Source organism: Ranitomeya variabilis, chromosome 3 (assembly GCF_051348905.1).
Source record: "Ranitomeya variabilis isolate aRanVar5 chromosome 3, aRanVar5.hap1, whole genome shotgun sequence".
Classification (NCBI taxonomy): domain Eukaryota; kingdom Metazoa; phylum Chordata; class Amphibia; order Anura; family Dendrobatidae; genus Ranitomeya; species Ranitomeya variabilis.
The window spans coordinates 395,317,927-395,342,939 of record NC_135234.1 but is presented as its reverse complement, the minus strand read 5'-3'; the positions used below and the strand labels follow the sequence as shown (position 1 = coordinate 395,342,939).

Sequence of the window (25,013 nt, the reverse complement as noted above, 5' to 3'; positions counted from 1 at the left end):
TATTATTTAAATATTATTTAAAGATATTAAATATCTTTTCAAATATGTATACAAAGGACATGACTGTGCCAATATCAAGTTTGATACATTAAACTGTAATGAACCAGCCATGTACCTAGATTCTCAGTATATAAGCGCCCCTGAGGGCATGTGGAGAATCAGAAAAAATAAAATGCATGATGCTTCACATACCATTAAAAGGCTTGCTGTTCACCTTGAAAACATGCAGCAAGTGTTTTTCGAAGATGGTAATGTAGATATGGTTATTTCAAACTCACTTGCCTCATTTGCCTACTCTGCAGGCTTATTTTGAGCTAAACAGAGTTGACGCTTCCACCCATCAGTATTTGTACAGTGAAATCCCTGAACACTATGTCTGGGATAGAAAAGCTGTACTAGAAGGATGGAAAAAATGACGGGCTCAATTTGGGAAAACAATTGCCCGAATGTATACAGTCTCTTTAACCCCTTCATGACCCAGCCTATTTTGACCTTAATGACCTGGCCGTTTTTTGCAATTCTGACCAGTGTCCCTTTATGAGGTAATAACTCAGTAACGCTTCAACGGATCCTAGCGGTTCTGAGATTTTTATGGACCACCTCACATTTGAAGTCAGTTTGAGGGTTCTATATAGCTGAAAATACCCAAAAGTGACACCATCCTAAAAACTGCACCCCTCAAGGTGCTCAAAACCACATTCAAGAAGTTTATTAACCCTTCAGGTGCTTCACAGCAGCAGAAGCAACATGGAAGGAAAAAATGAACATTTAACTTTTTAGTCACAAAAATTATCTTTTAGCAACAATTTTTTTATTTTCCCAAAGGTAAAAGGAGAAACTCGACCACGAAAGTTGTTGTTCAATTTGTCCTGAGTACGCTGATACCTCATATGTGGGGGTAAACCACTGTTTGGGCGCACGGCAGGGCTCGGAAGGGAAGGAGGGCCATTTGACTTTTTGAATGAAAAATTGGCTCCAATCTTTAGCGGACACCATGTCGCGTTTGGAGAGCCCCCGTGTACCTAAACATTGGAGCTCCCCCACATGTGACCCCATTTTGGAAACTAGACACCCCAAGGAACTTATCTAGATGCATAGTGAGCACTTTAAACCCTCAGGTGCTTCACAAATTGATCCGTAAAAATGAAAAAGTACTTTTTTTCACAAAAAAATTCTTTTAGCCTCAATTTTTTCATTTTCACATGAGCAACAGGATAAAAGGGATCCTAAAATTTGTTGGGCAATTTCTCCTGAGTACGCCGATACCTCATATGTGGGGGTAAACTCTCAGGTGCTTCACAGAAGTTTATAACGCAGAGCTGTGAAAATAAAAAATATTTTTTCTTTCCTCAAAAATGATTTTTAGCCCGAATTTTTTTATTTTCCCAAGGGTAACAGGAGAAATTGGACCCCAAAAGTTGTTGTGCAGTTTGTCCTGAGTACGCTGATACCCCATATGTGGGGGTAAACCACTGTTTGGGTGCACGGCAGGGCTCGGAAGGGAAGGTGTTATGGACCTGGTGGTTAGGAGCACCCAGAATGACCTGATGAGTAAACTCAAAATCGGGACTAGCTCTGGGAAAGTGGGAACTCTGCTAACCGCAAACTCTACTCCTATCACACACACTAGAAATAGCCGTGGAGCGTACCTAACTCTCCCTAGACGCCTCTTCACAGCCTAAGAGCTAACTACCCCTAAAGATAGAAATAGAAGCCTAACCTTGCCTCAGAGAAATTCCCCAAAGGTAAAGGCAGCCCCCCACATATATTGACTGTGAGTTAAGAGGAAAGTCACAAACACAGGAATGAAACAGGTTTTAGCAAAGGAGGCCAGCCTTCACTAAATAGTCAGAGGATAGCAAAGGAAACTATGCGGTCAGCACAAAAAACTACAAAAACCACGCAGAGTATGCAAAAAGACCCCCACACCGACTCACGGTGTGGAGGTGCAACACTGCACCCCAGAGCTTCCAGCTAGCAAGGAAATATCATGATAGCAAGCTGGACTAGAATTTAGCAGTACTAAGAAATATATTCAGGCAGCAGTACAACAAATGAATGGGACTTAGCTTCTGCTGGAGTAGACAGGTCCTCAGAGAAGTCCAAGAGAGATCTGAACCAATACTGATACATTGACAGCTGGCATGAAGTAACGATCTGAGTGGAGTTAAATAGGGAAGCCAGCATAGCAATAAACGAGAGCAGCTGATAAAGCAAACCTCAGTAACCAGCAGTTCCGCTCGAAGCCACCAGAGGGAGTCCAAGAGCAGAACTAACCAAAGTACCATTCATGACCACAGGAGGGAGTCCGAGAACGGAATTCACAACAGGAAGGCACGCCATTTGGCTTTTTGCATGGAAAATTAGCTCCAATCATTAGCGGACACCATGTCGCGTTTGGAGAGCCCCTGTGTGCCTAAACATTGGAGCTCCCCCACAAGTGACCCCATTTTGGAAACTAGACCTCCCAAGGAACTAATGTAGATGTGTGGTGAGCACTTTAAACCCTCAAGTGCTTCACAGAAATTTATAACGCAGAGCCATGAAAATAAAAAATAATTTTTATTTTCTCAAAAATGATTTTTTAGCCTGCAATTTTTTATTTTCCCAAGGGTAACAGGAGCAATTTGACCCCAAAAGTTGTTTTTCAGTTTCTCCTGAGTACGATGATGCCCCATATGTGGGGGTAAACCACTGTTTGGGCACACGTCGGGGTTCGGAAGGGAAGTAGTGACGTTTTGAAATGCAGACTTTGATGGAATGCTCTGCGGGCGTCACGTTGTGTTTTCAGAGCCCCTGATGTGCCTAAACAGTAGAAATTCCCCACAAGTGACCCCATTTTGGAAACTAGACCCCCAAAGGAACTTATCTAGATGTGTGGTGAGCACTTTGAACCCCCAACTGCTTCACAGAAGTTTATAACGCAGACCGTGAAAATAATAAATAAGTTTTCTTTCCTCAAAAATAATTTTTTAGCCCAGAATTTTTTAATTTTCCCAAGGGTAACAGGAGAAATTTGACCACAAAAGTTGTTTTCCAGTTTCTCCTGAGTACGCTGATACCCCATATGTGGGGGTAAACCATTGTTTGGGCACATGCCGGGGCTCAAATTGAAGTAGTGACGTTTTGAAATGCAGACTTTGATAGAATGCTCTGCGGGCATCACGTTGCGTTTGCAGAGCCCCTGATGTGCCTAAACAGTAGAAACCCCCCACAAGTGACCCCATTTTGGAAACTAGACCCCCAAAGTAACTTATCTAGATGTGTGGTGAGCACTTTGAACCCCCATGTGCTTCACAAAAGTTTATAACGCAGAGCCATGAAAATAAAAAATAATTTTTATTTTCTCAAAAATGATTTTTTAGCCTGCAATTTTTTATTTTCCCAAGGATAACAGGAGAAATTTGACCCCAAAAGTTGTTGTCCAGTTTCTTCTGAGTACGCTGATACCCCATATGTGAGGGTAAACCACTGTTTGGGCACACGTCGGGGCTCGGAAGGGAAGTAGTGACGTTTTGAAATGCAGACTTTGATGGATTGGTCTGCAGGCGTCATGTTGCATTTGCAGAGCCCCTGATGTGCCTAAACAGTAGAAACCCCCCACAAGTGACCCCATTTTGGAAACTAGACCCCTAAAGGAACTTATCTAGATGTGTGGTGAGCACGTTCAACCCCCAAGTGCTTCACAGAAGTTTATAACGCAGAGCCGTGAAAATAAAAAATAATTTGTCTTTCCTCAAAAATTATGTTTTAGCAAGCAATTTTTTATTTTTGCAAGGGTAACAGGAAAAATTGGACCCCAATCGTTGTTGCCCAGTTTGTCCCGAGTACGCTTGTACCCCATATGTAGGGGTAAACCACTGTTTGGGCGCACGTCGGGGCTCAGAAGGGAGGGAGCACCATTTGACTTTTTGAACGCAAGATTGGCTGGAATCAATGGTGGCGCCATGTTGCGTTTGGAGACCCCTGATGTGCCTAAACAGTGGAAACCCCTCAATTCTAACTTCAACACTAACCCCAACACACCCCTAACCCTAATCCCAACTGTAGCCATAACCCTAATCACAACCCTAACCCCAACACACCCCTAACCACAATCCTAACCCCAACACACCCGTAACCCTAATCCCAACCCTAACCCTAATCCTAACCCTAATCCCAACCCTAACCCTAATCCCAACCCTAACCACAACTGTAACCCCATCACACCCCTAACCCTATCCGTAACCTATCCCCCTAACCACAAGCCTAATCTTAACCCTATTTCCAACCCTAGCCCTAATTCCAACCCTAACTCTAATTCCAACCCTAAGGCTATGTGCCCACGTTGCGGATTCGTGTGAGATTTTTCCGCACAATTTTTGAAAAATCCGCAGGTAAAAGGCACTGCGTTTTTCCTGCAGATTTACAGCGGATTTCCAGTGTTTTTTTGTGCGGATTTCACCTGCGGATTCCTATTGAGGAACAGTTGTAAAACGCTGCAGAATCCGCACAAAATTGACATGTTGCGGAAAATACAACGCGTTTCCGCACGGTATTTTCCGCACCATGGGCACAGCGGATTTGGTTTTCCATAGGTTTACATGGTACTGTAAACCTGATGGAAAACTGCTACGAATTTGCAGCGGCCCAACCGCTGCGGATCCGCGGCCAATCCGCTGCGGAACCGCGACCAATCCACTGCGGATCCGCGGCCAATCCGCTGCGGATCCGCGGCCAATCCGCTGCGGATCCGCGGCCAAATCCGCACCGTGTGCACATGCCCTAACCCTAACCCTAACCCTAGTGGAAAAAGAAAAAAAAAATATTTTCTTTATTTTATTATTGTCCCTACCAATGGGGGTGATAAAGGGGGGGGTCATTTACTATTTTTTTTATTTTGATCACTGTGATAGGTTATATCACAGTGATCAAAATATACCTGGAACGAATCTGCCGGCCAGCAGATTCGGCGGGCGCACCGCGCATGCGCCCGCCCCGCGCATGCGCCCGCCATTTTGGAAGATGGCGGCGCCCATGGAGAAGATGGACGGACATCGGGAGGCCTGGTAAGTATGAGGGGGGGGGATCTGAGCATAAGGGGTGGATCGGAGGACGGGGGGTGGCATCGGAGGACGGGGGGAGCGGGCAGGAGGACGGGGGAGCAGACAGGACGATGGAGGGGAGCGGAGCACCGGACGGAGGACCGGGGAGGAGATCGGTGGCGGTGGGGGGGGTAACTCAGTGTTTCCAGCCATGGCCGATGATTTTGCAGCATCGGCCATGGCTGGATTGTAATATTTCACCAGTTTTTTAGGTGAAATATTACAAATCGCTCTGATTGGCAGTTTCACTTTCAACAGCCAATCATTGCGATCGTAGCCATGGGGGGGTGAAGCCACCCCCCCTGGGCTGAAGTACCACTCCCCCTGTCCCTGCAGATCGGGTGAAATTGGAGTTAACCCTTTTACCCGGCCTGCAGGGATGCGATCTTTCCATGACGCCACATAGGCGTCACAGGTCGGATTGGCACCGACTTTCATGATGCCTACGTGGCATCAAAGGTCGGGAAGGGGTTAACAGATGGTGAGCTGTATTACCTAAGACTCCTTTTACTTCACGTAAGAGGAGCAGTCTTATGCTGACTTAAGGACTGTCAATGGAGTTGTACATGACACGTATAAAAATGTGTGCATTGATCTTCATCTTTTGGAAGACGAGTCCCAATGGGAAGACGGTATAATGAATGCAATCGCTTTCCAAATGCCCTACCAACTTTGTGAATTATTTGCTATAATTCGTGTATATGGGGAACCAGCTAAACCATTGTCATTATGGGAAAAATATATAACCGAATTTATGGAGGATTACACCAGGTGGTATACTCCAGAAATTGCTGAGCAACTGGCTCTTCGTGATATTAATGAAGTGCTCTTAAGCAATAAAAAGTCCTGTGCTGACTACGTATTGCCAACTCCAGTAAATGTCCCAGATGAAATACTGGACCAACTGAATTGTGCTGTAATAAAGCAGGAGGCTGAGCAATTGAAAGCTATGCTTAATGAAGCTCAGAAATCAGCTTTCGATGCAATTATGCAAGCAGTCAATGCTGCATCACTGCCAGACGACACTAGCTCACACTGTTTTTTTTCTGGACGGCCCAGGAGGCAGTGGGAAGACATTTTTGTACAACTGCTTGCACAAGACAGTACAAGCATAAAAGAAGTCTATTTACTCAGTAACCTCTACTGGATTGGGGGCTACATTACTACAAAATGGTAGCACCTACCATTCCAAGTTTGGCCTTGTAATTACAACAAATGAGACCACAGTGTCAAAAATTAAGCCAACCTCAATTCAAGCAACGTTTTAATATGAACGCTGTAGATAATTTGTTCCAAGACATATGTGGAAAAAAACGACCATTTGATGAAAAAGTTTTCATAAATGGTGGTGACTTTCGTCAAACCCTACCAATAGTGGAAGGTGGAAAAAGAGCCCAAATTGTACAGTCCACCATTAAATACTCAAAATCCTGGAATCAGTTTTCACAGTTCCAGTTACAACAGAATATGAGAACTTCTCAGGATGAAGTTGAGTACAACTCATGGTTACTGAAACTTGGCAATGGAGAGTTGTCAAATGTATATGGTCTACCAGAAGACACAATTGAAATCCCGGATTATCGATGCAACGGTAGAAGCAATTGCCAATAAAGCAATTCTTACGCCATTGAATGATGATGTTCACGCCTTGAATGACAAAATTCTAAAGGTACCGTCACATTTAGCGACGCTGCAGCGATCTAGACAACGATGCCAATCGCTGCAGCGTCGCTGTGTGGTCGCTGGAGAGCTGTCACACAGACAGCTCTCCAGCGACCAATGATACCGAAGTCCCCGGGTAACCAGGGTAAACCTCGGGTTACTAAGCGCAGGGCCGCGCTTAGTAACCCGATATTTACCCTGGTTACCACTGTAAATGTAAAAAAAACCAAACACTACATACTTACATTCCGGTGTCTGTCGGGTCCCCCGGCGTTCTGCTTCCCTGCACTGTAAGCGCCGGCCGTAAAGCAGAGCGGTGACGTCACCGCTATGCCCTGCTTTACGGCCAGCCGGCGCTGACACAGTGCAGGAAAGCAGAACGCCGGGGGACCCGACAGACACCGGAATGTAAGTATGTAGTGTTTGGGTTTTTTTACATTTACACTGGTAACCAGGGTAAATATCGGGTTACTAAGCACGGCCCTGCGCTTAGTAACCCGATGTTTACCCTGGTTACCAGTGAAGACATTGCTGAATCGGCGTCACACACGCCGACTCAGCGATGTCTGCGGGAGATCCAGCGACGAAATAAGGTGCTGGCCTTCTAGCTCCGACCAACGATGTCACAGCAGGATCATGATCGCTGCTGCGTGTCAAACACAACGATATCACTATCCAGGATGCTGCAACGTCACGGATCGCTAGCGATATCGTTGTTAAGTTGTTTAGTGTGAAGGTACCTTTAGTCAAGTTCAAGGTGAACACTCAACATATTGCTCCGTTGACACAATTGCTGAAGAGGAGGGTGTGATTCTCACAGATTACCCTGTAGAGTTTCTTAACTCTTTGAATCCCACTGGGATGCCTCCTCATGAACTAAAGCTGAAACCAGAAGCTGTAATTATGCTCCTGTGTAATCTTAACAGAAAGCGTGGCCTTTGTAATAGCACAAGGATTTATGTGAAAAGCTTAAAAGGAAACGTTATTCATGCCGTTGCTTTAAATGGAAAAGCAAAGGGTCAGACAGTTCTTATTCCAAGAATTGACCTGATTTCCAAAGGTAAAAACTTGCCAGTCCAGATGTGATGACATCAGTTTCCTGTCATGTTGGCTTTTGCAATGACCATCAATAAATCTCAGGGACAGTCCTTGGATATTGTAAGAATTTATTTGCCTCTCCCAGTGTTTTCACACGGGCAGTTATATGTGGCTTTCTCCAGGGGAAGGAAAAGCCAACAAATAAGGGTCAAAATATTTGAGACACAGAAGCAAAGTAAACTTATTCCTAACGTTGACAAATGGTTTACTGTCAACTGTGTGTACAAAGAAGTCTTTTATTAAGCTTTTTAACAATTTTGTACACAAAAGCGGAACTAACTCCTAGCCGCGGTCTACGGACAAAACATTGGGCATGGGCAGGGCCTTGGGGGCAGATCCCAAGTGCGCTCAACCATGTGAAATAGCTTATGCTCAGGAACATTGAGGAATAGCGCTATTGGATAGCTCTACCCGTTCATTTCCTTTAGGAATAGGGCTATGGGATAGCTCTAACCGTTCACTTTCTTCATGGGTAGTGCTATCGGATAGCTCTACCCGAACAGTATTAACTGCAGAGCTTTTTCATACACAAGATAGGAGTGGCAGGAGAGGTACACCAGGTATTTATGTTTGTTATTAGTCTGCACATACACCGGTCTGGTGCGTGGGTACACCCCATTGCGTGGTCTGTAATCACTGAAGGCGCCCGAAGGGCTCACAATCACTCATCAAATCTAAAAGTGTTCAAATTCACCTGGAACCGCAAGTTTCAGGAAACTCGACTCAAAGTCAACCCTCCATGGATCAATCTGCTCATCTCTAGTACCTTTCCTAACCAAAACAATGTTTCTTCAAAGTTAATTCTTTGGTTTTCCATTATGTCTATGACATCACATGATTAAAAACTGACTAGATGAATCCTTCTAAGCTCTATGTAGAAACAGGAGATCAATTTTCTCTGCATACATCACAGCAAAAGTCCCTGGTGGGGGAGAGGAGGGAACAGCTGAGTCAGTAGTTGAAGGAAGAGGGGAATGAGTCATATAAGGACAAGATACTTTTGGGTTTCTACTTAGAGAAAAGAGAAGTATTAACTGGGAATAAAGGCAAAATGAGCAATTGTAAGCAAACAGTGCTATATATGATTGAAAAATATTAGGAGGATAGAAACTTTGTTGGGAGGAGGACTTTAACCCCTTTACCCCCAAGGGTGGTTTGCACGTTATGGACAGGGCCAATTTTTACAATTCTGACCACTGTCCCTTTATGAGGTTATAACTCTGGAACGCTTCAACGGATCCCGTTGATTCTGACAATGTTTTCTCATGACATATTGTACTTCATGATAGTGGTAAAATTTCTTTGATATTACCTGCGTTTATTTGTGAAAAAAACGGAAATTTGGCGAAAATTTTGAAAATTTCGCAATTTTCCAACTTTGAATTTTTATGCAATTAAATCACAGAGATATGTCACACAAAATACTTAATAGGTAACATTTCCCACATGTCTACTTTACATCAGCATGTTCTCCGGAATGCCATGAAAACGAACCACATGCTGGAAAAATAATGGAACCAAATCAGAGGAGGAAGGTAATTTAGGCAAGGGTACCAAATGGACCATCTTAGAGAAGCGATCACAAACCACCCAGATGACCGACATCCTTTGAGAGACAGGGAGATCTGAAATAAAATCCATGGAAACATGCGTCCAAGGCCTTTTCGGGACTGGCAAGGGCAAAAGTAACCCACTGGCACGAGAACAGCAGGGCTTGGCCCGAGCACAAGTCCCACAGGACTGCACAAAAGAACGCACATCCCGTGACAAGGAAGGCCACCAAAAGGACCTAGCCACCAAATCTCTGGTACCAAAAATCCCAGGATGACCAGCCAACACCGAACAATGAACCTCAGAGATAACTCTACTAGTCCATCTTTCAGGGACAAACAGTATCTCCACTGGACAACGGTCAGGTCTATCAGCCTGAAACTCCTGCAGCGCCCGCCGCAAATCAGGTGAGATGGCAGACAGAATTACCCCCTCTTTGAGAATACCAGCCGGCTCAGGAACTCCCGGAGAATCAGGCACAAAACTCCTTGAAAGGGCATCGGCCTTCACATTCTTAGAACCCGGAAGGTATGAAACCACAAAATCGAAACGGGAGAAAAACAGCGACCATCGAGCCTGTCTAGGATTCAACCGCTTGGCAGACTCGAGATAAGTCAGATTCTTGTGATCCGTTAAGACCACCACGCGGTGCTTGGCTCCCTCAAGCCAATGTCGCCACTCCTCGAATGCCCACTTCATAGCCAACAACTCCCGATTGCCAACATCATAATTGCGCTCAGCAGGCGAAAACTTTCTAGAAAAGAAAGCACATGGCTTCATCACAGAGCCATCAGAACTTCTTTGAGACAAAACAGCCCCTGCTCCAATCTCAGAAGCATCAACCTCGACCTGAAAAGGGAGCAAAACATCTGGCTGACACAACACAGGGGCCGAAGAGAAACGACGTTTCAACTCCCGAAAAGCCTCAACGGCCGCAGAGGACCAATTAACCACATCAGCACCTTTCTTGGTCAAATCAGTCAACGGTTTAACAACACTAGAAAAATTAGCGATGAAGCGACGGTAAAAATTAGCAAAGCCCAGGAATTTCTGAAGGCTCTTCACAGATGTAGGCTGAGTCCAATCATAAATGGCCTGAACTTTAACAGGATCCATCTCGATAGTAGAAGGGGAAAAAATGAAGCCCAAAAAGGAAACCTTCTGAACTCCGAAGAGACATTTAGACCCCTTCACAAACAAAGAATTAGCACGAAGGACCTGGAACACCATTCAGACCTGCTTCACATGAGACTCCCAATCATCCGAAAAGACCAAAATATCATCCAAATATACAATCATGAATCTATCCAAATACTTTCGGAAGATGTCATGCATAAAGGACTGAAACACAGATGGAGCATTAGAAAGCCCGAATGGCATCACCAGGTACTCAAAATGGCCCTCGGGCGTATTAAATGCTGTTTTCCATTCATCGCCCTGTTTAATACGCACGAGATTATACGCCCGTCGAAGATCTATCTTGGTGAACCAACTAGCCCCCTTAATCCGAGCAAACAAATCAGAAAGTAGAGGCAAAGGGTACTGAAATTTGACCGTGATTTTATTGAGAAGGCGGTAATCTATACAAGGTCTCAGAGAACCATCCTTCTTGGCCACAAAAAAGAACCCTGCTCCCAACGGTGACGACGACGGGCGAATATGCCCTTTCTCCAAGGACTCCTTTATATAACTCCGCATAGCGGCGTGTTCCGGCACAGATAAATTGAAAAGTCGTCCCTTAGGAAATTTACTACCAGGAATCAAATTAATAGCACAATCACAATCCCTATGAGGAGGTAGGGCACTGGATTTGGGCTCATCAAATACATCTTGGTAATCTGACAAAAACTCAGGGATTTCAGAAGGAGTAGAAGAAGAAATTGACAACAACGGAACATCACCATGTACCCCTTGACAACTCCAACTGGACACAGACATTGATTTCCAATCCAATACTGGATTATGGACCTGTAGCCATGGCAAACCCAACACAACCACATCATGCAAATTATGCAACACCAAAAAGCGAATATCTTCCTGATGTGCAGGAGCCATGCACATGGTCAACTGAGTCCAGTACTGAGGTTTATTCTTGGCCAAAGGCGTAGCATCAATTCCCCTTAATGGAATAGGATACTGCAAGGGCTCCAAGAAAAAACCACAGCGCCTGGCAAACTCCAAGTCCATCAAATTCAGGGCAGCGCCTGAATCCACAAATGCCATAACAGAGTAGGACGACAAAGAGCAAATCAGAGTAACGGACAAAAGAAATTTAGGCTGTACCGTACCAATGGTGACACACCTAGCGAACCGCTTAGTACAATCAGAGATAGCATGAGTGGAGTCATCACAGTAAAAACACAGCCCATTCTGACGTCTGTGTTCTTGCCGTTCAGCTCTGGTCAAAGTCCTATCACATTGCATAGGCTCAGGCCTCTGCTCAGAGGATACCGCCAAATAGTGCACAACCTTGCGCTCACACAAGCGCCGATCGATCTGAATGGCCAAGGACATTGATTCATTCAGACCAGCAGGTGTGGGGAACCCCACCATAACATCCTTAAGGGCTTCAGAAAGACCCTTTCTGAAAATTGCTGCAAGGGCACACTCATTCCATTGAGTAAGCACAGACCAATTTCTAAACTTCTGGCAATATACCTCCGCCTCATCCTGACCCTGACACAAAGCCAGCAAGATTTTCTCTGCCTGATCCACAGAGTTAGGTTCGTCATAAAGCAATCCAAGCGCCAGAAAAAACGCATCTACATTAAGCAATGCAGGATCTCCTGGCACAAGGGAGAATGCCCAGTCTTGAGGGTCGCCACTAGTGATGAGCGAACGTGTTCACTCGAACCTGGTGTTCGATCGGACATTAGGGCGTTCGAAGGTGTTCGGTATTCGGCCGAACATCTCGCGGTACTCGAGTGAAATCTCGTTTTTGTTTTTCTCATTTTTGGCGGTATTTAGTGACTAGGCCTGTTGCCAGATTTGTGCACGCCATATCTAATAGTTAAAGAAATAAAGGGTATTTGATGTGAAGAAATACCACAAATATAAACACAGTTTTATATCTGTTACTGGTACCCAAGTTTTGTGGTCCAAAAATAAGCTCTGTATTTAGTGACTAGGCCTGTGGCCAGTTTTGTGCACGCCATATCTAATAGTTACATAAAGAAGGGGTATTTGATCTGAAGAAATACCACAAATATAAAACACAGTTTTATATCTGTTACTGATACACATCAGTTTGCTGTAAACCAAGGTTTGGTTGCATAAAATACGCTCTTTACCGAATAGTCCTTTTTGCAACACGCAATATATCCTCTGTTTGGACAAATAGAGTGTATTTCACCTTCATAACTAGCTTTTCTAGCATAACCTTTACAATGGTGAACCCCAGGGGTAAGGGACGAGGACGAGGACGTGGTCGTGGGCGTCAAAGTGAGGTTGCAGGCAGAGGCTGTAGTCCTGGGCAGGGTGACACAGTACCTGCTTCTGATGGAGCACTGGAACGCCGCAGAGTACCCTTTTCTAGCTTCCTGTCCCAATTTACAGTGTCACGTGGCACACCCCTATTTGATCCCCAGCAGTGCGAACAGGTGATCAACTGGATAGCGGATAATGCATCCAGTAGTTTATCCACCGCCCAGTCTTCCACGCAGTCCACCAACGCTAGCCAAGGGAGTGGACCTCAGGATCTTTCAGCTCAACCTCCTCCCGCCCAGCCTGGCCCCTCCTTGGAAATTAGTGATTCAAATCCTGCATACTCCCAGGAACTGTTTTCCCAACCCTTCCTAGATTCACAAAGCACTGCTGAGCAGCAACCTGACCAGTGGGTCTGTCCCGATGCCCAAAATAGAGAGCTTTCCCAGTCTGTGGGTGATGAAAGTGGGGATTTACAAATAGTCTGTGGAGAGGTGTCTGAGGATGAGACACGGGTGTCAGACAGTGAGGTGCTTGTCAGTGCAGTAATTCCCAGGGGGGAGCAGGCTGATGAATGGGAGGAGGAGGAGCCGGTGGATGATGAGGTGACTGACCCCAGCTGGGTTGTTAGGCCTAGTCAAGAGAGTGCTTCGGAGGGGGAGGCAAGTGTAACATCAGAAAACGTTGCAAGAGGTAGACGTGCGACCAGAGGGAGAGGCAGGGCCAGAGTAATTTCATCAGACAGAGGTTCAACAAGTGAACCAGTTTGGTCGAGGCCTCGGTGTTCTAAAGTCTGGAGCTTCTTTAAAGAAAGTGAGGAGGACCGACGGACTGTGTTGTGCAACCTGTGCCACACCAAGCTCAGTAGGGGAGCCACCACTAGCAACCTAAGCACTACCAGCATGCGCAGGCATATGAGTGCTAAACACCCAACTCATTGGAATCAAGGCCGTTCACCTCCTTCTGGTCGCACCGCTGCTCCTTCCCCTGTGTCACATGCTGGCTCTGCCAGTAACTCCCCAGCCCAGGAGCCCGGCACCAGCGACTCCCGCCATGCAACCACCCCTGCACCTTCACCATCCCCCCCACAATCCACCAATGTGTCCCAGCGCAGTGTTCAGCTGTCTTTGCATGAAACATTTGAGCGCAAGCGCAAATATGCCTCCACCCACCCACATGCACAGGCCTTAAATGTCCACGTCTCCAAACTCCTGAGTTTGGAGATGCTGCCCTACAGGCTGGTGGAGACGGAGGCATTCCGCAACCTGATGGCGGTGGCTGCCCCTCGCTACTCCGTCCCAAGCCGCCACTATTTTTCTCGATGTGCCGTCCCAGCACTACACCAGCACGTGTCTCAGAACATCAACCGTGCCCTGACCAACGCGGTTACAGAAAAGGTCCACTTAACCACGGACACGTGGACCAGTGCTGGGGGGCAGGGACACTATATCTCCCTGACGGCACATTGGATTAATTTGGTTGAGGCTGGGACAGAGTCTGAACCGGGGTCAGCTCATGTGTTGCCCACACCCAGGATTGCGGGGCCTACCTCGGTGACTGTTTCCCAGGATTACTATACTTCTCCCCCCTCCTCCTCCTCCTCCTCCTCCTCCACAAACACCACTTGTAAATTTCCATCCGTGGACACGCCACCTTCAGTCGGCAGCTGCAGTCGCAGCAGGACCGCAGTGGGCAAGCGCCAGCAGGCGGTGCTAAAACTGCTGAGCTTAGGTGACAAGAGGCACACTGCCCAGGAGCTGTTACAGGGCATGACGGCTCAGACGGATCTTTGGCTGGCGCCGCTGAACCTGAAAGCAGGCATGGTCGTGTGTGACAACGGGCGTAATCTGGTGGCGGCTCTGCAACTGGGCAGACTCACACACGTTCCATGCCTTGCCCACGTGTTCAATCTGGTGGTTCAGCGGTTCCTCAAGACCTACCCCAATCTGTCAGATTTGCTCACCAAGGTGAGACGCATCTGTGCCCATTTCCGCAAATCCACCACTGATGCTGCCACCCTGAGGGCAGTGCAACGGCGCTTACAACTGCCAGCTCACCGACTGTTGTGCGACGTGCCAACGAGATGGAATTCCACCCTACACATGTTAAACAGGGTTTACCAGCAGCGCAGAGCCATTGTAGACTGTCAGATGACCACTTCCACCAGAACCGGTAGTCAAGTTAGTCAGCTTCCTCAAATCTACAATGAGGAGTGGACGTGGATGTCTGATATATGTAAGGTGTTAAGCCACTTTGACGAGTCAACACTGATGGTCAGCGGGGATGACGCCATAATCAGCGTCACCATCCCGCTGCTTTGTCTGCTGAAAAAATCATTGCTCAGCATGAAGTCTGAGGCGCATCGATTGTCACAGGAGATGGGGGAAGAAGAGTTGACTGAGAGCCAGAACACCAGCCAGTCTGTTTCTCAGAGTGTAACTGAGGAGGGGGAGGAGGAAGATGAGGATGAAGAGGAGGAGACTGTGGGCGAGACTGAAGACGGTACCCATTCCCTCTTCTCAGTTCAGCGTGTTTGGGCTGAGGAGGAGGAGTTGGAGGAGGAGGAGGAAATGGAGAGTCGGCCTGTTGCGGAGGGGGAATTCTTACGTGTTGGGACTCTGGCGCACATGGCTGACTTCATGTTAGGCTGCCTTTCCCGTGACCCTCGCGTGAGAAAAATATTTTCCACCAGCGATTACTGGGTGTTCACCCTCTTGGACCCCCGGTACAAGCACAACTTTTCCACTCTAATTCCTATAGAGGAAAGGAGTATGAGACTGCATCAATACCAACTGGCCCTGGTGCACAAGCTGAAAATAGCCTTCCCATCTGACACCGCTAGCGGCAGAGGACGTGGTTCTGAGGGCCAACAAGCGAGGGAGAGGAGGGGAGCAGGCAGCTTGTCAAGCGCTGGCAGAGGATCAATCTCCAAGGCCTTTGCCAGTTTTATGTCACCCATGCAAGAGTATGCCACCAATCCACAGTCTAGACAGAGTAGAGGCGAGATTTACAGAAAGATGGTGAAGGACTACCTAGGTGACCATACCAACGTCCTGCATGATCACTCTGCTCCATACAACTACTGGGTTTCAAAGCTGGACACGTGGCCAGAACTGGCACTGTACGCCTTGGAGGTGCTGGCTTGCCCTGCCGCTAGCGTGTTGTCAGAGTGGGTCTTCAGTGCAGCTGGTGGCATCATCACCGATAAGCGTACACGCCTGTCAACTGACAGCGCTGACAGGCTGACGCTTATCAAGATGAATAAAGCATGGATTTCTACAGATTTCCACTCGCCACCGTGTTAAAGCAGCTCAAACTGAAGTCTGTCATGTCACCGTGCCACTCTCCGTGCTGACGCTGCTGACGCCTCCACATGCTGGGTCTTCGCTACCTCCAAACTATGTAATTGTGCCACTCTGTGGCCTCAATGTGTAAGGAATGATGCTGCTGCCGCCTCCTCAAGGGTCCGTCACCGTGCCACTCTCCGTGCTGACGCCTCCACATGCTGGGTCTTCGCTACCTCCAAACTATGTAAATGTGCCACTCTGTGGCCTCAATGTGAAAGGAATGATGCTGCTGCCGCCTCCTCAAGGGTCCGTCACCGTGCCACTCTCCGTGCTGACGCCTCCACATGCTGGGTCTTCGCTACCTCCAAACTATGTAATTGTGCCACTCTGTGGCCTCAATGTGTAAGGATTAAGGAATGATGCTGCTGCCGCCTCCTCAAGGGTCCGTCACCGTGCCACTCTCCGTGCTGACGCCTCCACATGCTGGGTCTTCGCTACCTCCAAACTATGTAATTGTGCCACTCTGTGGCCTCAATGTGTAAGGAATGATGCTGCTGCCGCCTCCTCAAGGGTCCGTCACTGTGCCGCTCTCCGGCCTGATGCTGCCTCCGCATGCCGTGCCCATAGCTGCCATGCTGTGTCAGGCTCAATTTCGGTGTGTTTCACCTGCTACCTCATCAAAGTGGGTCACTCTGTCACCACAAAGCTGTTGGCCATAATTTGGCGTAATGGTGCATTTGGGCAGCCTCAGAGGCAACTATGCATGCTGCCCCTGCTGTTTCCTGTCCATTCCAGTGTTGTTTCCATCATTTTCTGAGCTTCTCAGGTTTTTAGGCGACCTTCCCTGTGCAGAGCTTTGGTCCCGCTGAAAAATGTTCGAGTCTCCCATTGACTACAATGGGGTTCGTTATTCGAAACGAACACTCGAACATCGGGAGATGTTCGACTCGAACAACGAGCACCCGAACATTTTAGTGTTCGCTCATCACTAGTCGCCACGTAACAAAGAAATAATGATTTTTACTTGCTGAATGGGGTCACCAGAGGAGCGGGGTTTCAAAGCAAGAAACAGTCTACAATTATTTTTGAAATTCAGAAATTTAGATCTATCCCCAGAAAACAAATCCGGAATTGGAATTCTAGGCTCTAACATCGGATTCTGAACTACATAATCTTGAATGCTTTGTACCCTTGCAGTGAGATGATCAACACAAGAGGACAGACCTTGAATGTCCATATCTACACCTGAGTCCTGAACCACCCAGAGGTTAAGGGGAAAAGAAAGACAAAACACACTGCAGAGAAAAAAAAATGGTCTCAGAACTTGTCTTATCCCTCTATTGAGATGCATTAACACTTTGTTGGCCAGCTGTACTGTTATGGACCTGGTGGTTAGGAGCACCTGGAATGACCTGATGGTTAAACTAGACGACAGGACAAGCTCTGGGAAGTGGGATCTCTGCTGACCGCAAATTCTAATCCTATCACACACTAGAAATAGCCGTGGAGCGTACCTAACTCTCCCTAGACGACTCTTCACAGCCTAAGAGCTAACTACCCCTAAAGATAGGAAATAAAGCCTTACCTTGCCTCAGAGAAATTCCCCAAAGGTAAAGGCAGCCCCCCACAAATATTGACTGTGAGTTAAGAGGAAAGTCACAAACACAGGAATGAAACAGGTTTCAGCAAAGGAGGTCAGTCTTCACTAAATAGACAGAGGATAGGAAAGGGATCTATGCGGTCAGCACAAAAAACTACAAAAAGCCACGCAGAGTGTGCAAAAAGACCCCCGCACTGACTCACGGTGCGGAGGTGCCACTCTGCACCCCAGAGCTTCCAGCTAGCAAGGCAATATCATGTTAGCAAGCTGGACAAGAACTTAGCAAGTACTAAGAAATATATTCAGTACACAATGAACAACAAATGAACTAGCAGGGACTTAGCTTCTGCTGGAGTAGACAGGTCATCAGAAAGATCCGAGAGAGATCTGAACCAGTACTGATACATTGACAGCTGGCATGAAGTAACGATCTGAGTGGAGTTAAATAGAGAAGCCAGCCTAGCCGCAAACGAGGGCAGCTGAGGAAGCAACCTCAAGAACCAGCAGTTCCACTCACAGCCACCAGAGGGAGTCCACGGATAGAACTCGCCGAAGTACCATTCATGACCACAGGAGGGAGTTCGAGAATGGAATTCACAACAGGGGAACCACCGTTTCGGTGCATGGGAGGGCTCGGAAGGGAAGGAGCGCCATTTGGAATGCAGACTTAGATGGAATGGTCTGCAGGCGTCACATTGCGTTTGCAGAGCCCCTAATGTACCTAAATAGTAGAAACCCCCCACAAGTGACCACATATTGGAAACTAGACCCCCCAAGGAACTTATCTAGATGTGTTGTGAGAACTTTGAGCCCCCAAGTGTTTCACTACAGTTTATAACGCAGAGCCGTGAAAATAAAAAATCCTTTTTTTTCCCCACAAAAATGATTTTTTAGCCCCCAGTTTTGTATTTTCCCAAGGGTAACAGGAGAAATTGGACCCCAAAAGTTGTTGTCCCATTTGTCCTGAGTACACTGATACCCCATATGTTGGGGTAAACCCCTGTGTGGGCACACGGGAGAGCTCGGAAGGGAAGGAGCACTGTTTTACTTTTTCAACGCAGAATTGGCTGGAATTGAGATCGGACGCCATGTCGCGTTTGGAGAGCCCCTGATGTGCCTAAACAGTGGAAACCCCCCAGTTATAACTGAAACCCTAATGCAAACATGCCCCTAACCCTAATCCCAATGGTAACCCTAACCACACCTCTAACCCAGACACACCCCTAACCCTAATCCCAACCCTATTCCCAACCGTAAATGTAATCCAAACCCTAACCCTAACTTTAGCCCCAAACCTAACTTTAGCCCCAACCCTAACCCTAACCCTAGCCCTAACCCTAGCCCTAACCCTAGCCCTAACCCTAGCCCTAACCCTAACCCTAACCCTAGCCCTAACCCTAACCCTAGCCCTAATGGGAAAATGGAAATAAATACGTTTTTTTAATTTTTTTATTTTTCCCTAACTAAGGGGGTGATGAAGGGGGGTTTGATTTACTTTTATAGCGTTTTTTTTAGTGGATTTTTATGATTGTCAGCCGTCACACACTGAAATACACTTTTTATTGCAAAAAATATTTTTTGCGTTACCACATTTTGAGAGCTATAATTTTTCCATATTTGAGTCCACAGAGTCATGTGAGATCTTGTTTTTTGCGGGACGAATTGACGTTTTTATTGGTAACATTTTCGGGCATGTGACATTTTTTGATCGCTTTTTATTCCGATTTTTGTGAGGCAGAATGACCGAAAAACCAGCTATTCATGAATTTCTTTTGGGGGAGGCGTTTATACCGTTCCGCGTTTGGTAAAATTGGTAAAGCAGTTTTATTCTTCGGGTCAGTACGATTACAGCGATACCTCATTTATATCAGTTTTTTATGTTTTGGCGCTTTTATACAATAAAAACTATTTTATAGAAAAAATAATTATTTTTGCATCGCTTTATTCTGAGGACTATAACTTTTTTATTTTTTCGCTGATGATGCTGTATGGCAGCTCGTTTTTTTGCGGGACAAAATGACGTTTTCAGCGGTACCATGGTTATTTATATCTGTCTTTTTGATCGCGTTTTATTCCACTTTTTGTTCGGCGGTATGATAATAAAGCGTTGTTTTTTGCCTCGTTTTTTTTTTTTTCTTACGGTGTTTACTGAAGGGGTTAACTAGTGGGACAGTTTTATAGGTCGGGTCGTTACGGACGTGGCGATACTAAATATGTGTACTTTTATTGTTTTTTTTTATTTAGATAAAGAAATGTATTTATGGGAATAATATATATTTTTTCTTTATTTAGGAATTTTTTTATCTTTTTTTACACATGTGGGAATTTTTTTTTTAACTTTTTTACTTTGTCCCAGGGAGGACATCACAGATCAATGATCTGACAGTGTGCACACCACTCTGTCAGATCACCGATCTGACTTAGAGCACTGCAGGCTTACCAAGCGCTTGCTCTGAGCAGGCACTCGGTAAGCCACCTCCCTCCCTGCAGGACCCGGATGCCGCGGCCATCTTGGATCCGGGACCTGCAGCGAGGAAGGAGGTATGAGACCCTCGGAGCAATGCGAATCGCGTTGCTGTGGGGGTCTAAGGGAAGCACGCAGGGAGCCCCCTCCCTGCGCGATGCTTCCCTGTACCGCCGGCACACCGCGATCATGTTTGATCGCTGTGTGCCGGGGGTTAATGTGCCGGGGGCGGTCCGTGACCGCTCCTGGCACATAGCGCCGGATGTCAGCTGCGATAGGCAGCTGACACCCAACCGCGATCAGCCGCGCTCCCCCCGTGAGCGCGGCCGATCGCGCTGGACGTACTATTCCGTCCTTGGGAAGTAGGGCCCACCCCACATGGACGGAATAGTACTTCCAATGACAGAAAGGGGTTAATGAATCAGGCAAGGTGCGTAGTGGCATGCGCCACTATGTACACCTTGCCTGAAATCTTACCACAGCCACTGTTGGAGTAAGATTTATGGCGTTTGCGATTCGTCATGAATTTGCCGAAGCGATGCCACGCCTTCTCACCCCTGCTTTGACAGGTTGGGCAAAGCTGGGGAGAGAATGCCATCAAAACACCAAAGTTTCATTTTTTACTGTATTGGGGTGGGCCAGGGCGGTAGTCATGGCTGAGAGTAATCCTTGTATCACACCCTGGCCTCTCCCTACACTACAATAGTGCCTTTCCTTCGGCATACCTGCATTCTGGGTCTCCATGCCATCAGGGTCCACCCTGGAGCGCCAGTGGTTCTTTGTAGATGGCACCGCACAAAGAGAGACACAGTCCAGCTCAACTTTAACAACAACAGCTTTACTTGGTTCTGTACGCAGAATATCCACATTCTTTCCAGCATCAACATCAGATTTCACAACGTGCAACTCCTCTTCTGTCCCTGTCCTTCTCTCTTTCTTGCTAAGCTCGCTTCTGGGATGGACCGTACCTTTCGATCCCTCAGTGTCCTCTCTGCTCAGCCTTACTCCGTTTGGGGACTCCCTCAGTTGTTTTGCCCTAGTTCTGAGGGTGTTGGCCCACACAATAAGCTGCCACATGATGAGCTACCTGCCCGTACTGCTTAGCCTTTTCTAGCAACTGCAGGCCCACTAGTACTGCACCGCTAGCACTGTTGCTGTTGCTCCTTCTGATGAGGTCCTGGCCAGGGATGCTACAGTATATGGCTGGGCCTTACACTTCTCTAACGCTGCGTGGCATGATGTAGCATGGGGCTGGCTAGCCCAAGTGAGCTGCATGGGTGCCCAGGCCCCAACTCAGATCTGTCAGGAAGTCCCTCCTGCCTTATCCACCATACCCCTCCTATGTTTAACCATATACTATCACAAACTACTACTATACTATGTACAATCCCATACTCTATGTGCCTCCATCTTGTGGCTGAGCTAATCACTGTACTTTCCCTATAATAAGACAATATACACTGTGCAGCAGCAGCTATAATACTTTAAATAAATACACTTATCTCCTATAAATAACATTCACAGTGCTAGACAACAATATGAATACAGTAACTAGAGCTCACAGTGAACCAGGACGTACTTAAAGGGATAGAGGCACACATCAGTCTTTGTAACCCCTTACAACTGCTCACAAAATCCACAACTTTTCTAAGCTTTTTCCATCAGAAATCTGTTGAAAAAACTTTTATGAATTGTCCCCATAGATAGTCCACCTATTTATTAAAAATTGTCAGATTTAGCTGACTTAATTTTGTGTATAGAGACCTGAAGAAGATCTTTGTACGAAGACCAGAACTGCATTCACTCATATACAATACAACCTAAACAAAAAGTACACTTGGTGAGGATAAATCTATTAAACTTACCACTAGATATGTGTCCTGAACAATAAAGTGATTTTCTTTTTTGTTCTTCTCTATACATAATAATATATACTTGTTTAAAAGTCCAGAATATTTAAGAATTTGACAAAATCCTAACTCATCTCTGGAGTTTCTAAGTATTGTTCCCATATTTTTTTTAGATATGGCCAAGCAGAGTGGTTGCTGCTGCATGGTTGCCAAAATATCACTAGAGTACACTGTAATTTGACAAATGCTATAATAGATGATGTAGAAGAATTCATGGAAAACCAATATTTTGGGAGAGTCATGGCGTTCTCAACAAACTGTACCTCTGACTGGGTAATATCAAAAAGACTGAACCCAAGAGATGACAGTGAGTATTTCTAAGAAGCAAACTGTGTTCTTTTGTGAAGGAAACTAATACACTATACACTATAATGACGGGCATTCATTAGTAAATGTGTATTGCTCTTAAAAAAGCTGAATAATAACTTTGCAGATATGACATATTTGGCTAACAAAAATAAAAGTATTGGTAGTAAATAGCAAGTTCTCAAGACAAGTTCGATCTTTTCATCAGGCATGATGTAACAAAGTGTCTGATAAAACACAAGTAACAGATAAAAGAAAGCAGAAATAATATATGCATTTTGTTAGATTTTTCACAATACCAAGCCTTGTCAATATTTTAGATATGATTTAGCCTTATACTCTATTACATATTATTGTATATGAAGAATATTTGACTACATGACTATTGCATATTTTAAGAAATGACCGCTATCTCTGATTACGATTTTTTTTTGTTCCTCTCTGCAGCATATTTGATTTTACCAAAACTAAACTATATTCAGCACGTGAATTCAATAACAATTCTCATGTCCTCTCCCTCGGTGCCAAAAAGGGGTAAAGACAAGTGGCCAATAACAGTGGAAGATCTTTACAAAAATGATCGTTTTGAATACCATTTGAACTTTTTTAACAATGAGAAACAAGACACAGTAAGTTGTATTTCTACCTCTAGCTATAACTACAATCTGCTGTTGTTGAGCTGTGTATACCCCCACCCACACCATAGCTTTCTGTGTACATTTTATAGTGAGAGAGCTGCTAATCAATGCTGGGACATGGTCGGACTAGGAGGCACAAGACCTGTTGTCCTGCAGTGATAGTCTACTGCCGATAAAACACTGATTGTATAGAAACAGCAAAACGTCTCCTAGAAAGTGACACATTGCTGGAATCGGGGCTTACTGCCCTAAATCACGGTGCCCCTAGAATACATAGCAAAAACCTGCTGGCTGATTTCCTTTAAAGCGAACATGCCAGCAAGATTGTGGTTATTAAACCCTTGGCACGATACTATAAGGAACAGTTAAACAACTCTGCCTTGATTAACACCTATGAAGTCAGCACTAGCAGTGCCGAGTAGAGTATTGATCAAACGGTGGTAGTGTTTTAACTTTAGTTCCTTCCTCCTCTCAATAGGGACATGTCTAGAAAGGTATTTACAAGTCATAATATATGTTAGCTCTGTCAATAAATTCCCTTTAATGCTTTCTACACATTACCCATGTATAGAGGGTGTCTGAGCATTCCTCTGCTTTCATTATTCCATACCGTAATTGATCTGATCAGTAAAGAGTTATGGACATAGATTCCATATCAGAAGTGTGTTTCTATTGTCCCTCTATCTCAGGCCTGTTCTACATATGGCCCTTGGGCCTCGTGAAGGATGTTGTGCGGCCCGTGGGGCTGTCCAGGAGAGGCTGCTCCCTCTTTCCTAACATCAAATGTATTTGCGTATAGTATAATATACACCCCATAGTGCGCCATACAGTATAATACACACCAATAGTCCTCCACATAGTATAACACACACCAATAGTCCTCCACATAGTATAATACACACCTCATAGTGATCCATACAGTGCAATACACACCCCATAGTGCTAGATACAGTGTAATACATGCTCCATACAGTACAATGCACACCATAGTCCTCCACAGGTGTAGAATGCAGCCCCAACAGAAGTATATTGCAGCCCCCTTAGGAGTTAAATGCAGCCTCATAGGAGTATAATGCAGCCCCATAGGATTATAATGCAGCACCCCCATAGAATATAATGCAGCCCCCCTAGGAGTAGAATGCATCCCCATAGAAGTATAATGCAGCATCCATAGGAGTGTAATTCAGCCCCCCATCGAGTATAATGCAGCCCCCATATGAGTATAATACATCCACACAGTAGTATAATGCAGACCCATAGAAGTATAATGCAGTCCCCATAGAAGTATAATGCAGTCCACACAGGAGTATAATGCAGAATCCATAGGAGTATAATGCAGCTCTCCATAGAGTATAATGAAGCCCTCATAGGAGCATAATGCAGCCACACACTAGTATTATGCAGCCCCATAGGAGTATAATGACACCCCCACAGGAGCATGATGCAGCCCCCTATAGGGGTATAATGCAGCCCCATAGGGGTATAATACAGCCTCCATAGGAGTATAATGCAGCCCCTCATAGAGTATAATGTAGCCCCATGGGAATATAATACAGCCCCATAGGAGTATCATGCAGCTCCCATAGGAGTATCATGCAGCTCCCCTAGGAGTATAATACAGCCCCACAGGAGTATAATGCAGCCCCATAGGAGTATTATGCAGCCCCGTAGGAGTATAATGCAGCCCTATGGAGTATATTGCAGTCTAACAGGAGTATAATGCAGCCCACACTAGAGTATAATGCAGCCCCCACAGGAGTCTAATGCAGTCCCCGATAGGAGTATAATGCAGCCCCCCATACAGTATAATGCAGCCCCATAGGAGTATAATGCATCCCCCTAGGAGTATAATGCAGCTTCCATAGGAAAAGAATGCAGCCCCCCATAGGAGTATAATGCAGCCCCATAGGAGTATAATGCAGCCTCATAGGAGTATAATACAGCCCCCATAGGAGTATGATGCAGCCCCATAGGAGTATAATGCAGCCCT

The 25,013-nt window shown here is 45.9% G+C and overlaps 1 protein-coding gene and 1 long non-coding RNA gene across 3 annotated transcripts in view; one reads left to right on the top strand and one right to left on the bottom strand.

The window, feature by feature from the left end:
* LOC143816118 (uncharacterized) overlaps window positions 1-25,013 on the bottom strand; it is a 336,272-nt gene that overhangs the window by 203,372 nt on the left and 107,887 nt on the right. The window lies entirely within an intron of this gene.
* The window catches only part of IL22RA1 (interleukin 22 receptor subunit alpha 1), a 79,819-nt gene that overhangs the window by 31,677 nt on the left and 23,129 nt on the right, over window positions 1-25,013 (top strand). For both annotated transcript variants that reach the window (XM_077296111.1, XM_077296110.1), the window contains 2 exons: window positions 22,193-22,386; window positions 22,833-23,014. In XM_077296111.1, the coding sequence (XP_077152226.1) occupies window positions 22,293-22,386; window positions 22,833-23,014 (276 nt within the window). In that variant the 5' untranslated portion in view covers window positions 22,193-22,292. The remainder of the gene's footprint in view (window positions 1-22,192; window positions 22,387-22,832; window positions 23,015-25,013) is intronic.